This window comes from Ornithorhynchus anatinus, chromosome 3, assembly GCF_004115215.2.
Source record: "Ornithorhynchus anatinus isolate Pmale09 chromosome 3, mOrnAna1.pri.v4, whole genome shotgun sequence".
NCBI classification, from domain to species: Eukaryota; Metazoa; Chordata; class Mammalia; order Monotremata; family Ornithorhynchidae; genus Ornithorhynchus; species Ornithorhynchus anatinus.
Genome location: NC_041730.1, coordinates 67891797 through 67906746, shown reverse-complemented (window position 1 = coordinate 67906746; position 14950 = coordinate 67891797). Strand labels below are relative to the sequence as shown.

At 39.1% G+C, this 14950-nt stretch overlaps 1 protein-coding gene across 1 annotated transcript in view; it reads right to left on the bottom strand.

Moving 5' to 3' along the window:
• The window catches only part of DCC (DCC netrin 1 receptor), a 644354-nt gene that overhangs the window by 287175 nt on the left and 342229 nt on the right, over positions 1-14950 (bottom strand). Inside the window, 1 exon segment of the mRNA XM_039911321.1 lies at positions 13301-13455. Coding sequence (XP_039767255.1) covers positions 13301-13455 — 155 coding nt within the window.

Here is a 14950-nt window from a genome sequence, read left to right as displayed (position 1 = left end):
ATCCCGGCCCTCCCACTTGTCTGCTTTGTTACCTTGGGCAAGTCACTTTACTTCTCTGTGCCTTAGTTACCTCATTTGTAAAATGGGGATTGAGACTATGAGGCCCACATGGGACAGGGACTGTGTCCAACCTGATTTGCTTGTATCCACCCCAGCGCTTAGTACAGTGCCTGGCAGATAGTAAGTGCTGAACACATACTATAATTATTAGGAGAAGCAGCAAGGCTTAGTAGATGGAGGACAATCTTGGCAGTCAGAGGACATGGGTTCTAATCCCAGCTCCGCCACTTGTCTGCTATGTGACCTTGGGCAAGCCACTTAATTCCTCTGGGCCTCAGTTACCTCATCTGTAAAATGGGGATTAACCCCCACATGGGACAACATGATTAGCTTTTATCTACCCTAGTACTTAGAACAGTGCCTGGCACATAATAAGCCCTTAACAACTATCATTATTATTGCTTTAATTATTACATACACAAAAATTGATAGACAACTTCCCTACTAGTAATGCTAACTGTGGTATTGCTAAGTGAGGTGGTAGATCAATATAATCAGACGGGACATAGTCTTTGACTTTCCATAGGACTCAGAGTGTAAAGGGGAGAGAGAGAGTAGACATTTAATGACCATTTTACAGATGAAGTAACTGAGGCAAAGAGAAGTGAAGAAATTTACCCGAGGTCACACAGCAGACAAGTGCCACAGTGGGGATTAGAACCCCAGTCTCCTGACTCCCAGTCCTATGCTCTTTCTACTAAGTCTCACTTCTTACCGCATATTGAGAGAACCAAGTCCTAAATTTAACTCTTCCTCAGACCTAACCGTAGTTTTGAACAGATCTAGAAAATAAGGTCATGCAGTGTGATACAACTACCCACTAGGAAGTGAGGAACAATATCCTCTAAGAGGCTCTCCTGTGAAATCAGGAGAGTTTGGGATATTACTTTGAGAAAGGAGTCTCAAAATCTGACTTGTACGAGAACAGAAGGTGGCTGAGGCCAAGGCACCATTTCCACAAGACTAGGCTTTGTGCAGGGAATATGGTTGGGGTTGAAGACCAAAGTATTCCATTCTGTGACGAGACTCTCGCTTATTCCCAGTGCAGAGGAGGAGAAGACTCAGGTTCTTAGACTGTCAGATACTTTATCCCGATGGACAAAAGAATGAGAGCAGCAGGATTGTGGATGAGGTTTCCTCCATCCCCACCCCGGGGAAGCCCCCATGTCCCACCTGGAATCATGTAGGTTCTCTGGGAGCAGACAACACTGCTGGTGGCTGTCTGCCCCACACCCTGTCGTCTGACCACAGGCCCAGGCCCTCAGGCAGGGGCTAACACCATCCCCTGAGAACAAGTGCATTCTTTGACCCATGTGCCAATATGGGGTCCGCAGAGGCCAGCCCCAGTGATATTGAGTCTAGAGGACTCAGCTTCAAAGAAGCCAAACACAGAAAGCACCTCCCGTCAAACAATTCCAACCAGAACAGGTCTTCCAGTGCCTATTTCTTTTCTGGTGTATATTCCAGATTCATTCAATAATTCAGTTGTATTTATTGAGCGCTTTCTGTGCTTGAGAGAGTGTAATATAATAATAAACAGACACATCCCCTGCCCAAAACAAGCTTAAAATCTAGAGATAAGCTTATGGTCTAGAAGATGCTGCCTTTTCTGCTTGATTACATGGCATTGGGCTCTCCCAAGGATGGTTTCCCCAAAGTTTACCAAGCCTCAGGATGCTACTCTATGATGGTTTCATGATGCAAATCTCCAAAGACCTTTGCAAAAGGAAAACACAGAATTTCAATGCCAAAAACCAAGTTAAGCTCAGTAGTTATCCTGAAACAAGATCCTGTTTCTGTTTAGTTGCTGAGTTTCAAAGGAATGCTTAGAATCTACAGAAGTACAGATGGCAACGTGGCTATCCCAATTTAACATTCACATATCTGTTTGTGGCCTAGAAAGGAAGGGATACAGTTCTAATCTATCAATCCACTAAGCAATCGTACTTATTGAGTGCTACGTGCAAAGCACTGTATTAAGCCCTTGGGACAGAATGCGGCCCTAGTGGATAGACCACGGGCCTAGGACTCAGAAGGACCTGGGTTCTAATCCCGCCTCCACCTCTCGTCTGATGTGTAACCTTAGACAAGTCATTTTTCTTCTCTGAGCCTCAGTTACCTCACCCTGTAAATTGGGGATTAAGACATTGAGCCCCATGTGGGACCTGGAGGGTGTCCAACTTCATTAGTTTGCATCTGGCCCTAGCACTTAATACAGTCCCTGGAACATAGTAAGCACTTAACAAATACCATACAAAATACACAGAATTAGCAGACATGATCCCTGCCCTGTGCTTGTCCCCACAGTAGCCAAAGGGCTGTCACTGTCCATTTACGTAGCCAGTTGGGGGTGAGAAAACATTTCATTTGAAGGTCACATAGCTTTCTGTATTTAGCAGAAACCCAAAGCACTCAGATGAGTTTGAGGCTGTTTGCAGATTAACAAGCAGAAGTAGAAGCTGAAATGGAGTGCCTTTTTTCCATTTTGATGCTAGTGAAATAAAGTTTCTCAGATATTCATGCTTCTGTCTTCCATAAGAGAGGCTGTTATAATATGCTCTACTAATAACTAATTTGGAGGCTTAGTCTAGCATAGATTTCCATTACCCCTGCCACGTGGCTGTCAGGAACCCAGAACTGCTAGGCCAAGCTCTCTAAATGTAGTCAAGCACTTGATTTCCTCCTGGGAACAAATCCAAGGCATAGATCACTATTCAAAGCACTTTGGAAAAGTGTTCTTTCAGCATCTGACTCTTTCCTGGTACTCCTTCATGACTGTTTCAGGAGACAAAAATCGCTCCTTCAGCGGAATTGTTGTGGCCAGGTAAGAGGGCATTCTCAGTTGATGACCTTCATCTTTAGATTGGACTAACCTTAGTGGTACAGCAAGTAGAGTCTGGGTTGACCTCATGAGCACTGCTTAGGGTGATTATGTCATTTGTTCATGTGACTTTGGAATAATCTGTTTTTTTTTCCTTTCTGCAATAGGCATCATGAGAGGGGAAATAGACATTTATCATGATGACCAAAACCATCATTTTATTTTCATAGTATTTTTTAAGTGCTTACTCTGTGCCAGACACTGTAATAAACTCTGGGATTGATATAAGATAATCAGGTTGGACATAATCCATGTCCCACATGGGTTCAAAGCTTTAATCCTAATCTTACAGATGAGAAAACTGAGGCACAGAGAAGTTAAGTGACTTGTCTGAGGTCACAGTGCAGACAGTGATAGAGCTGGGATTAGAATCCAGGTCCTCAGACTCCTAAGGCCATGCTTTTTCCACAAGGCATCTTTGCCTTCCTTTGACACGAACACTTCATTAGGTTAAAAACTATATATAAAATTGCCAGTAGTACATCAAAACCCCACTATTTCTTTCATTCTAATTACCAAAATGGGTTGCCTCACTTTTGTTCTCTCAATAAAACGTCAGCTAGCACAAGTGAAATCCTGGATGACAAAACATCTGTGAAGACAACATCACAGATGCATTCTTCTCACTACAGAATGCTCTCAGCACAAAGGGAAAATAGCACCAACTTATCTGTACTAGTAGTCTTTGAAGATTATCTTTTCTACTGTTCAGAATATAGTGCAACATAAACAACATATTTTTATAATGTAATGTTCCTGGCATGGGACACAGAAAAATCCAACATTTTTTATTTTTTCATGGTCTTTGTAAATTGCTTACTATGTGCCAAAGCACTGTATTAAGCACTGATGTAGATACAAGCAAATCAGGTTGGACACTGTCCATGTCCCACATGGTGCTCACAGCCAAATAAAATAATGTATCTACATACTATATATGTAAATATATGTAATATTCATCTATATATAATGAGGTACATAATGTATATTTATATTTTCTCTCTGTATAATGTAATATATGTAATATTATAAGTGAGCAAATATAAGCATAGATATAATTCAGGAGACTGTAGGCATATGACTATATATAGTTAAGCAAAATTAACAAATCTGGGCTTACTCTGGTGTCATGGCTGGTAGGGCAGGAAAGAAATTAAACTTTCAAAGTAAAGCTTTCCTTAATGAGAGTCAATAAGATGCCTTGAATTCAAGTGGCTTTTCTAGCCCAACATCCAGAAGATGAAGTGCTTAATAACTAGGTGCAGGGACTTCTCAGTTCATGAGGCAAAAAAAGCTGAGTTGTGGGCTGCGAATGGGTTCTACCAACTCCATTATATAATACTCTTCCAAGAGCTGAGTACGGTGCTAAGTGCTCAATAAAACTGATTTATTGAGTGATTAATGCCTCAGGAAAAGGGGTACCCAGAAAATCAAAGTCACTCCCACCATCCCCTTTTCCAAGCAATAAGGCACAGTACAGGGCTCTAGCTACTGTAGGCACCCAATTAATACTTATGCTGCTGCTGCTGAAGAGGAGGAGGAACAGAATGAAGTTCCCAAGTGCAAGTCTCCACGCACTTGAATGTGTACCCTTTATTTACCCCAGTCTCAGTCCCATAGGACTTATGTACATATCTGTCATTCATTTTTATGTCTTTTTACCTTTCCAGACCATAAACTCCTTGTGGGAAGGAAGTGTGTTTACTGAATCTATTATACTGTATTTTATTGCAATACAGTAAGTGATCAATAAATATGAGTGATTGATTGGAAATAAAGATGGAGACTATATGGAATGGAAGAGCTGTATGAAAATGGTATTCCATTCCCTGGTGACCTTTTCAAGGTGGGTGGTGGCTTTGATTTCCAGCATGTCTCTACGCCCATCTCTGATCCAACCCCTTCTCACCTTATTAAAGCACTTGCCACCCAAACTGCCTTTCCTTCCAGACTCCCATCTTCAACTATTCACTTTCTTCCCCACTGCTTTCTTCCAGTTAACGCCCCATCCTAAAAATACCTCCCTTGACCCCACTGCTCCGTCAAGTTATCACCCCATCTCCCTCCTTCCATTCCTTTCAAACCTGCTTGAAAGAGGTTTCTATACTGTTTGTCTTCACTTCCTCTCCTCCAATTCTCTCCTTGATCCACGCCAAACTGGCCTCTGACCCTTTCACTCAATGAAAACTTCCCTAAATTCACCAGTAACCTTCTTTCCAAACCCGACAGCCTCTAATCCACCCCAATCCTTGTCGACCTCTCAGTTGCCTTCAGCACGGTAAATCAACCTTCTTCACCTTGAAACATTATACAGACTTGGCTTCACTGACACTGTCCTTAATCAATCAACTGTATACAGTGAGTACATACTGTGTGTAGAGCATTGTTCTAAGTTTTTGGGAGAATACAATATAACAGAATTGGTAGACATGTTCCCTCTTCACAGCAGATTAGTTCTCCCATCTCTCTGACTGCTCCTCCTCAGTCTCTTTTACAGAATCTTCCTCTGACAGTGAGGATCCCTCAAGGCTTGGTTCTAGATCCCCTTCTACTCTCCATCTACACCTATGCCTTGAAGAACCCATTCACTCCCATGGGTTCAATTACCGTCTTTTTGTGGATACTTCCCAAATTTACCTTTCCAGTCCCTGACCTTTCTTTCTCTGCAGTCTCACATTTCCTCTTGCCTTCAGGACATCGCTATCTGGATATCCTTCCCACAACTAAAATTTAACATATTCAAATAGAGCTCCTCATCTTCCCACCCAAACCCTATCTTCCCCCATGTCTTTCCATATCTTTGGTCAAAAATGCTACCCTCCAAATCTCGGAATTCCATAATGTTGGCATTATCCTCAACTCATCTCTCATTCAATCCACATATTCAATCTGTCATCAAATCCTGCTTATTCTACCTAGACAACATTGCTAAAACCTGCCCATTCCTCACAATCCAAACTCCTACTATGCTGAACTAAGCATTTACCATGTCCTGCCTCTTAACTGACATCACTGTTTCCTTTCTCTCCCCATTCCACTTCATACTTTGCTATTATGATAGGATCATTTTTCTTAGAGTTCTGTCCACATCTTTCTATTCCTTAAGAATCTTCAGTGATAGCCCATCCACCTCCACATCAAACAGAAACTTGTAACCATCTGTTTTAAAGCACTCAATCACCTCACCCCCTCCTACCTCACCGCACTGATTTCCTATTACAGCCCAGCCCACACACTTTGCTCCTCTAACATCAGTTTTGCTCACTGTGTCTCAATCTCATCTATTTCACTGCCAATCCTTTTCTCACATCCACCCTCTGTTTTGGAACTCCTTCCCCCTCCATATATGCCAGACTGTCACATTCTCCTCCTTCAAAGCCTTATTAAAGTAACATCTCTTTCAAGAGGTCTTCCCCCAGTTCTGCCATCTGCATTGTAATTGGGTTGGGCACAGTCTCTGTCCCACATAGGGCTCAAAATCTCAAACTCCATTTTACAGATGAGGAAACTGAGTAAAGTGACTTGTGCCAGTCACACAGCAGATAAGTGGTGAAGCTGGGATTAGAATTTACGTCCTTCTGATTCCCAGGCCCTTGCTCTATCCACTGGGACAAACTGTTTCCCTAATTAACCTTCCAAAGCTATCAAGGGCAATGCTACCTGGATTGTCCACAGGCTAAGTTCTATAGTTCTGATCTGAATGATGATAAAGACTAGGCCATCACTGATATTTATATGACAGGATCATTGACAGACTCTATATTTTATACTTTGGTTCTACTTCCGCAAGCAGTTAATACAATGCACTGCACTCCATAAATATCTTCACCATTATTGTAACAGGTGTCAGATGGAACAGTAATTTGTGCACTCTTTAACATATTTAAATAATGCCTTTAAAACATATCTATAAAAAAGAACCCCTAAAGATCAAGTTTTTTGTTTGTTTGTTTACTCTCCCCCCCAGCCATACTTTACCTGGTCTCAGACTTACTATTTTCCATTAAGACATGTAGAGTACTTTGCAGAAGAAAATTATACATATTTATCTTGGTTTATTTTTAAAAAATGGTACTTGCTAAGAGCTTACTATGTACCAGAAACTGTACCCTGCCCTGGGTTGGATGTACAAGATAATCAGGCTGTACCACAGTCCCTTTACCACATGGGGATCACAGTCTTAAATTGGATGGAGAAGGATTTAATCCCATTTTATAGATGACATAACAAAGTTAAGTGACTTGCCCAAGATCAAAGAGAATATAAGTGGTGGAGTCAGGATTAGAACCGGTTCTCTGACTCAAGGTCTGTGCTCTTTCAATTAAGCATGCTGTTTCCCTTCCTCTTGGAGTTACAATGTTAGTTTCATCGACATGTGTTTTTAGATCACAAGTGGATCACATTACATTTGCTAATGCCAATGTCTATTATACATTTTCTCCAATAAATGGAATTATGCATGAAATATGAAAGTAAGTGTTAAAATATAATTACAAAATAAATGTTTTTCTTTCAAAGGAGTGGTTAGAAGGACAGAGCAGTAATACTGGGGCTCAGTGGAAAGAGCCCGGGCTTGGGAGTCAGAGGTCATGGGTTCAAATCCTGGCTCTACCACTTGTCAGCTGTGTGACTGTGGGCAAGTCACTTAACTTCTCTGTGCCTCAGTTACCTCATCTGTAAAATGGGGATTAACTGTGAGCCTTACATGGGACAACCTGATTACCCTGTATCTACCCCAGCGCTTAGAACAGTGCTCTGCACATGGTAAGCACTTAAAAAATACCAACATTATTATTATTATTATTACTGGAGCAGGAATCTCAAGAACAGTGTTTGAATTCAGTTTCTGACATTGGGCAAATGACTGATTGTTTTGGGCTTTTATCATTGGTCCCCTGCTTTCCACCCCAACTCCTCCCTCCATGTAGCACTGAATGTGAAGCAAATAATAATTGCCTATAATAAAATTATCAAATGGATTTGATGCTTTGATGTGCTCTAGATGTAACACCCTTAGAAACAATTCTGATTCATATTCTTAAGATGCTAAGATAGAGTCTTCTAGTATGTAAACACTCCTCAGGAATAGACAGCTGTCTGAAAGCCAACTTGCATTTTTTCAGATTACTTGTAATCGATGTGAGGGTTAATGGATCAATGCTCATCGGGGCTTTGAGAGCACTGGATCAAAGATGAGAAAAGATGATGATCTTGGGGAGTATTTGAATGGTTAGAGGAGTAGAAAAGAAAGAAGCAGGGAGCCCAACATGGAGATGACTTTAGACATCTAGATAAAAAAGATTGCAAATTAGGGATTTAACTGTGAAAATAAAGATAAAGGGATAGATTTGAGAGATGATCCAGGAAAAAAAGCAGGAGGAGGAAAGCATAAAAAATTACCCCAATGTTGCATGACTAGAAAACAGATTTGAAAAATTGCATTTTTGAGACAAAAAATGACAGAAAATGATGGCAAGCACTTAGCAGGCTGTCCCCAATGAATAACAATGTAATAAAATTATCAATGAGGTATTCAGTCTTTACTATACCATGTTTGAGATGATGCTGATTATCCAGCAGGAGAGAGACTTTGGAGAGTTCTGGTGAGTTGAAACAGTGTTGGATCCTATAAGAAATCCTTCTCAACACAATAGCTCCCGAATCTAGAGAAAATGGACTGTTGAACTGGTCTCCTCAGTCATCATTTCTGCTGTCATCCTCTTAAAAATTATCTCCTCTTCTGTCTCTTCCTCCCTGACCCTTAAATCTAAAGCTAAGTTTCCTTGAGGTACTTGTCTCCCAACAATACTGCATTATTGAACCCATACATGTATTTCTCCATCTCTTTCCAACTAGAAAAGCATTTGAGATAAGGCAGGATACGACCTGACCCTCTGACAACCAATCAGAAAACCTGTATATAGCCAATTCCCCTTAACAATATAAAACATGCCAGTTTGAAAGTGACATTTTGAAGAATCATTTCTTAGGCAAAAACTAGTTTCCTCAACCACAAACTAAAACCCCTTGCCCTACTTCAAGCTGTCTGCTATTGTATAATGGTGATTGTACTGAAAGCCCCATCTCTTTATAACTGTTTAGAATCTCTCACCTTTTGGAGAATCTCTTCCATCTCAAACCCAGAATAATAAAGACTGAATTTCTGATTAATTTGACTTTCCACCCACATAAGCAGATGTATACAGGCACCCATATTCACAGTGGTACACATGGAAACACACAGGAATTGTGAGCAAACTTTGCTAGAAACTCACAGGAGCAAAGCAAAGCAAATAAACATCACTTGCCGAGGAATACATACAGAATTATGAATATACTCATAGATAAATAATCACAAGGATTTGCAAAACAAAGATATTTAAGGGCTTAAGTTTTGAAGATAATTTTCCTGATGGTAAGATCCTATCCATGCATAAGAAAGGGTATGATGGAAAAGATGACAAATTCATAGAGGGAAACACACAACACAATATACACATATGGACAAAACACACACAGAGTGATAGATGAAACCTACTGACCCAGAAGCACATCCGTGTAGAGAGGGGACTATGAGGATGAATGATGAGAGACATGGACAGATTTCTTAACACAATTAAGAAAAGAGACTGGTAGGGAAAGGAAGAGATGGGTCCAGGGATAGAAAAGTGTAGTGCACAGAGAGAACACTAGGGTAGAAACAGGGAAAGTGGAAAAGGAAACAGCAAAGGAGGGAGAAAGAATAGATCTAACTTTTGGAAAGAGCTAATGCTGGGTGAAGGAAAGCTATAAGCAGGCTGTAATCCATCCTAAGGTTTTGGAATTTAGTCGTATAAGGAATGATGGCTCCTAAAAATGGTAAACTAAGCCACTTGACTTTCATCTATTTGCTAGTTTTCAGGGGGCTACTTGATTCTGGTCTGTTAGAGATGTTGCTATGTATTCATACTAAGTTTTATATTTTAAACCCATTCCTTTTGCCTCAACACAATTTCAAACCAGAAATTCAGGTTCCAATATATATTTTCCATAAATTAACTGGATGATTCAGGCAAAATGCTTTTTAGTGCAGGCTGACCTGATGTATCATATGACCAACTGTAATAGTGAAGAAATTACAAGGCAGAATCAAAAGTTGGATGAATATTTACTCAAACGAAATGTAGAACACAATCAAAATTTTCGGGAAATGCCTCCATGATTTTCTATGATATGAATCATAGGGCCTGCACTCCCTTACTCTTTAACTCCTTTGCCACCCATTCCCAGTTAATGATTTTTGATGACCTAAGTAATAATAATGATAATAATGTTGGTATTTGTTAAGCGCTTACTATGTGCAGACCACTGTTCTAAGCACTGGGGTAAATACAGGGTAATCAGGTTGTCCCTCAGGAGGCTCACAGTATTAATCCCCATTTTACAGATGAGGGAACTGAGGCAAAGCCAAGTTAAGTGACTTGCCCACAGTCACACAGCTGACAAGTGGCAGACCTGGATTTCGAACCCATGACCTCTGACTCCCAAGCCTGGGCTCTTTCCACTGAGCCAGGCTGCTTCTCATCACCTACCACGAGACTCAAAAATTGAGAAAAATTTATTGTAATCTGTGCTCCCCTGATTTTACTGGAGCAAGAGGGTAGTGGCACAGTCATCTTATTAGTCTAGGACTATACAGTCAAATTAAAGAGAGGAATAGACTAATTTTCTGCTGAAGCAAAAATAGCTGATTCAAAAAACCCACCCCTCAAAATGAACTTTTAGGACTAAATTAGATCACTGGACTGCCTTTACAGTTCAAATTGCCCAGAGAATTATCAACTTCCCCTTAACATTCCACACCATCAAGAAAGCAATTAGTGACATATATTCAGGTTCCAATATATTTTTCAATAAATTATCGGGATAAATCAGGCAATATGTTGTTTAATGTAGGCAGACCTGACCTATCACATTAAGGAAGTGTTATTTTCAAGAAATTACAAGACAAATTCCAGAAAAGGACAAATATTTACCCAAACAAAATGTATGACAATCAAACTTTTCTGGGCAATACCTCCATGATCTTCTACATTTCCTTCAGGGTAAAAAGCACAGTGAACCAGATTTATGTCTTACGTATCTTAAACATAGAGGCTATAGAAGATAATTGATTTGAGGTCCCACAAACAGACTATCTACATTAACCTAAGCCTCCATGCTGGTATATAACCCATTTTAACATTCTCTGCTATTGAACTGCCCTAACGACGTCTTAAAGGACCAACATAATAATTCACAAAGTCTCCACATGTGGTAGAAAAGATTAGAAAAGCCTTAAGAAGGCAGGGATTTAAATCCTGACTGATAATACAGTCGTGAAATTATACACTATAAAAGCAGAAGAGAAGGGGGTAAGGGTTTAGGAAAAAGGAAGATTTAATCTGGAGACAAAACCTTGTACAAATGCAGCTCTTCTATTCTGGGTGATTATTTCATAAGCTGGATCTTGTGCTGTTGATCTCTTAAACTGATTACTAGGAAAATGTATGCACTTTCAGGAATAGTCATTGACAGGCATATTTCTGTTTTACTTTTCATCTGTTTATATTCTTTAAGAATACAGAATTACATAATACCTTTGATATTTTCACCTATTACAGGAATCTTGAAATTCAAATTGTAGAGAAGTTGTGTAATTTTATTGTGCAATAGATGCATCAGGTCTGAGGAAATAGTGATAAAGAAACAGCCTTTTTTCCAACAGATGCAATCATTTTGTCAGAGAAAGAAATAATGATAGGAAGTCTATATTTTCTTTATCATCGAGTTTATAAATAAACTCTTAGGACTGAAAGGAACTAACTATTTAGGTGAAGGACAATTTGTAGAGAGCTGGGATTTAAAAAAGAAATGCTGCCACACCTCTGAAAATGATATTCGATTGAATGAGCTTGGAAATACCAACATTTTTTTAAAAATCTCAGAAATGCTTTTAGTTGCCAAAATGTCATTTAGATTTATAGAGAGGGCATATATCACATATTATTCATAGCATAATTATTTACTCTAGATCTAATAAAGAGACAGCAGGGTAGCATTTTCTTATCAACATGAACTAAGCACTTTGAAAAACTTATAAGTACAAGTAGTATTTTGAAACTGTATCTATATTAATACTAACTTCAAATGTACTTGTGCCTATGAATCAGTACAAATTAACTTAACTAACTTAAATGTAACCAACTGTCTGGTTCAAGTAAAGAAAAGAAAGGAGGAATGTTTTATACAGTTTGAAATTAAGGGACGATTAAGTGAAACAAATTATTGATAAGGTTTGGATTTGGCAAAGATTTACTCTTCAGTAACTCTTGTTAGGTGTTTAATGTTAGCAGATGGAGAAGGAGTCAATCTATTTTCTGGAAACTATTTCAACCCAATATGGAAAATACTAGAATGAAATTTATGCATAAAAGCACCTTCTTTTCTGATAGTTAATATGAGGACTAGGGTGTCTATATTGTGTTTCCTAATGAGAGACAAATGCTGCCAGTGAAAAGTCTATCAGCAGGACAAAGGACAATCTTTACAGAGTGGAATTGGACACTGGTCATGCATTTCAAGCACAGTCCATCAAAGGCAAGGAAAGGCCCATTCTTGAATTGAAGGATATATAGACATAATCAATACCAAATATTTACTGAGAATTACCCTACTCTGATCATGCACACAAAAAAGACCACAATGTTGAGGAAAGCATACAAAGAAGTCATGGTGATAAATATGACACAACAGTTACTACAGTTTTCACCACAGTTGTCCAAGTCGCTTCACTACATTTCCTAGATTCTCATTTGTTGCCATTGAATACATCTAGCTTGGGTTGTTATCGGCAAATATAAAAATTCAATATGCTTACCTCTGTCTTTGCTTTTTTTGGGCCTCTTACAAACAAAGGCATTGTCCAACCAGTTAACATCATTTTAATTCCTATTAATTACACTGACAAAGGCAGGAAATGTCTTCATTGGAAGATATTTCATGAAAGAACAATACTCTGTAAATGCTTAGTGTCAAAATTTGAGAAACTGAGGTGTGACTACACAGAGGACAGGATGATATTTTGAAGGAAGAATGGAGATTTGCTAACTCCTTGATTTATTCGCTCCATTTGGACAATCTAAACCTTAAATTACCAAGGTAATTTTTTCACTGTTTTTCACCTTATTATACTTATATAAATCTGGCCTTGGGAAAATCAAATATTTGTTCAAATGATTTCTTCCTGTTGGTAGGTAATCATCTGTCTTAAATCCCAAGATTTGGAGGCTGGAGTATGTCTAAATTCTTCCAGTCTCTACCTCTTATGCTAATACTTACACTCAGGTTGGGTGGCCACCCTGACAGGCTGTGATCTCTCTCCTGGTCCCCTTTCATTGTAGGCCACAACTTGGAATGTGTACATCATCTCAGGTTTCAGATTTCCCACTGTAAGTTGAAGAAATCCAGGCTGGGAAGTATTCAATGCTCGCTCTCTGAAAAACAAATTCCACAGAGATCTTTGGTCAAAAAGAGTTCATTTCACTAGAACTAGTTTTAATATGTAAGAGTAGTGAGGTAGGCAAACACTAACACTAACAATTTCGACCAAAGTTAGACCTTTATGATGCACAGTGGCAAATTAACTTACTGGAAGGAACAAGGCAAATGTCATCAGGGTTCAGAGAGTTCATAGATGAACTCTTTTCCATAAACCATACAAATCTTTAGGTTTCTGCCTTGCCTTATCACAATAAGTGGCTAGAGCACAGACCTGAGAGTCAGAAGGTCATGGGTTCTAATCCCGGCAATGCCATATGCCTACTGTGTGACTTTGGGCAAATCACTTCATTTTTCTGCACCTCAGTTACCTCATTTGTAAAATGGGGATTAAGAGTGTGAACCCTATGTGGGAAAGGGACTCTGTCCAACTTAACTAACTTGTAAATATCCCAAAAATGAGAACAGTGCTTGGCACATAGTAAGTGCTTAACAAGTACCGCAATTATTATAAGTAATATATAAGTATGAAACAATAAATATAATAAATATAATTGAATGACGCACACATGGCTATTAAGCCATCTGCAATACAGACAGGAAGATGCTTGCAAAATCATAAATATCAATCAGTGGTATTTACTGATCACTTACTATGTGCAGAGTACTGTACTAAGTGCTTGGGAGATTGTGTCAGAGTTAGCAGACATGTTCCTTACCCACAACGAGTTTACAGTCAAGATGGGGAGATGGACATTAATATTTAGAATTTAGAATATATAATTTATAAATATGTCCATAAGAGCTATGGGGTTATGAGTGGGACAAATATCAAATTGCCAAAGGTCACAGATGAAAGTGCATTCAGCTAAAAGAAAAAAATGTTCTTATTGTCCCCCAAATTACGCTCTTCAAAGCTCATTAATGCTATTAACAGATGTGTTTTCTTAATGTTAATGAAATAGGAAAGGATACTAACATGCCCTATTTGCAACAGGTTAACCTAGGTCCCCTTAATACAATGCCAAGCCAGCACATCACTCATTACTTTCTGTTCTTGGTGGGTTTTTGGCTACTAGGTTTCCTGTTCAACTACTTTTGGTTAATAGTCAATTAAGTGAAACAAATGTATACTGGGGTGGGTCACCAGTATCTGTGTCCCTCCAGTGAAGTTGCTCAATTTAGTTTATGGAAAGAAAATATCAATCTCAAAATATGAATGAGGTGATTGCCCAAGCAAGCTAATGAAACAATCAACTTTCAGGTTTGATTTAAAGAATGCTGTGTCTCCAACTGGAATTTCACATTGTAATCTGGCAAAACATTTCCTCATTAGGAGACTGGTTTGATGAGGGAAGACCACCTCATAAGAGCCAATTAAAACAAGGTAGGACATAGAGAAAAGATCAAAACTAGAACTTTTCTGTACAGTACCTGAGAAGAGAAAGAGATGGCACATACAAATACATTGCAAACAAACATAATTTTCAG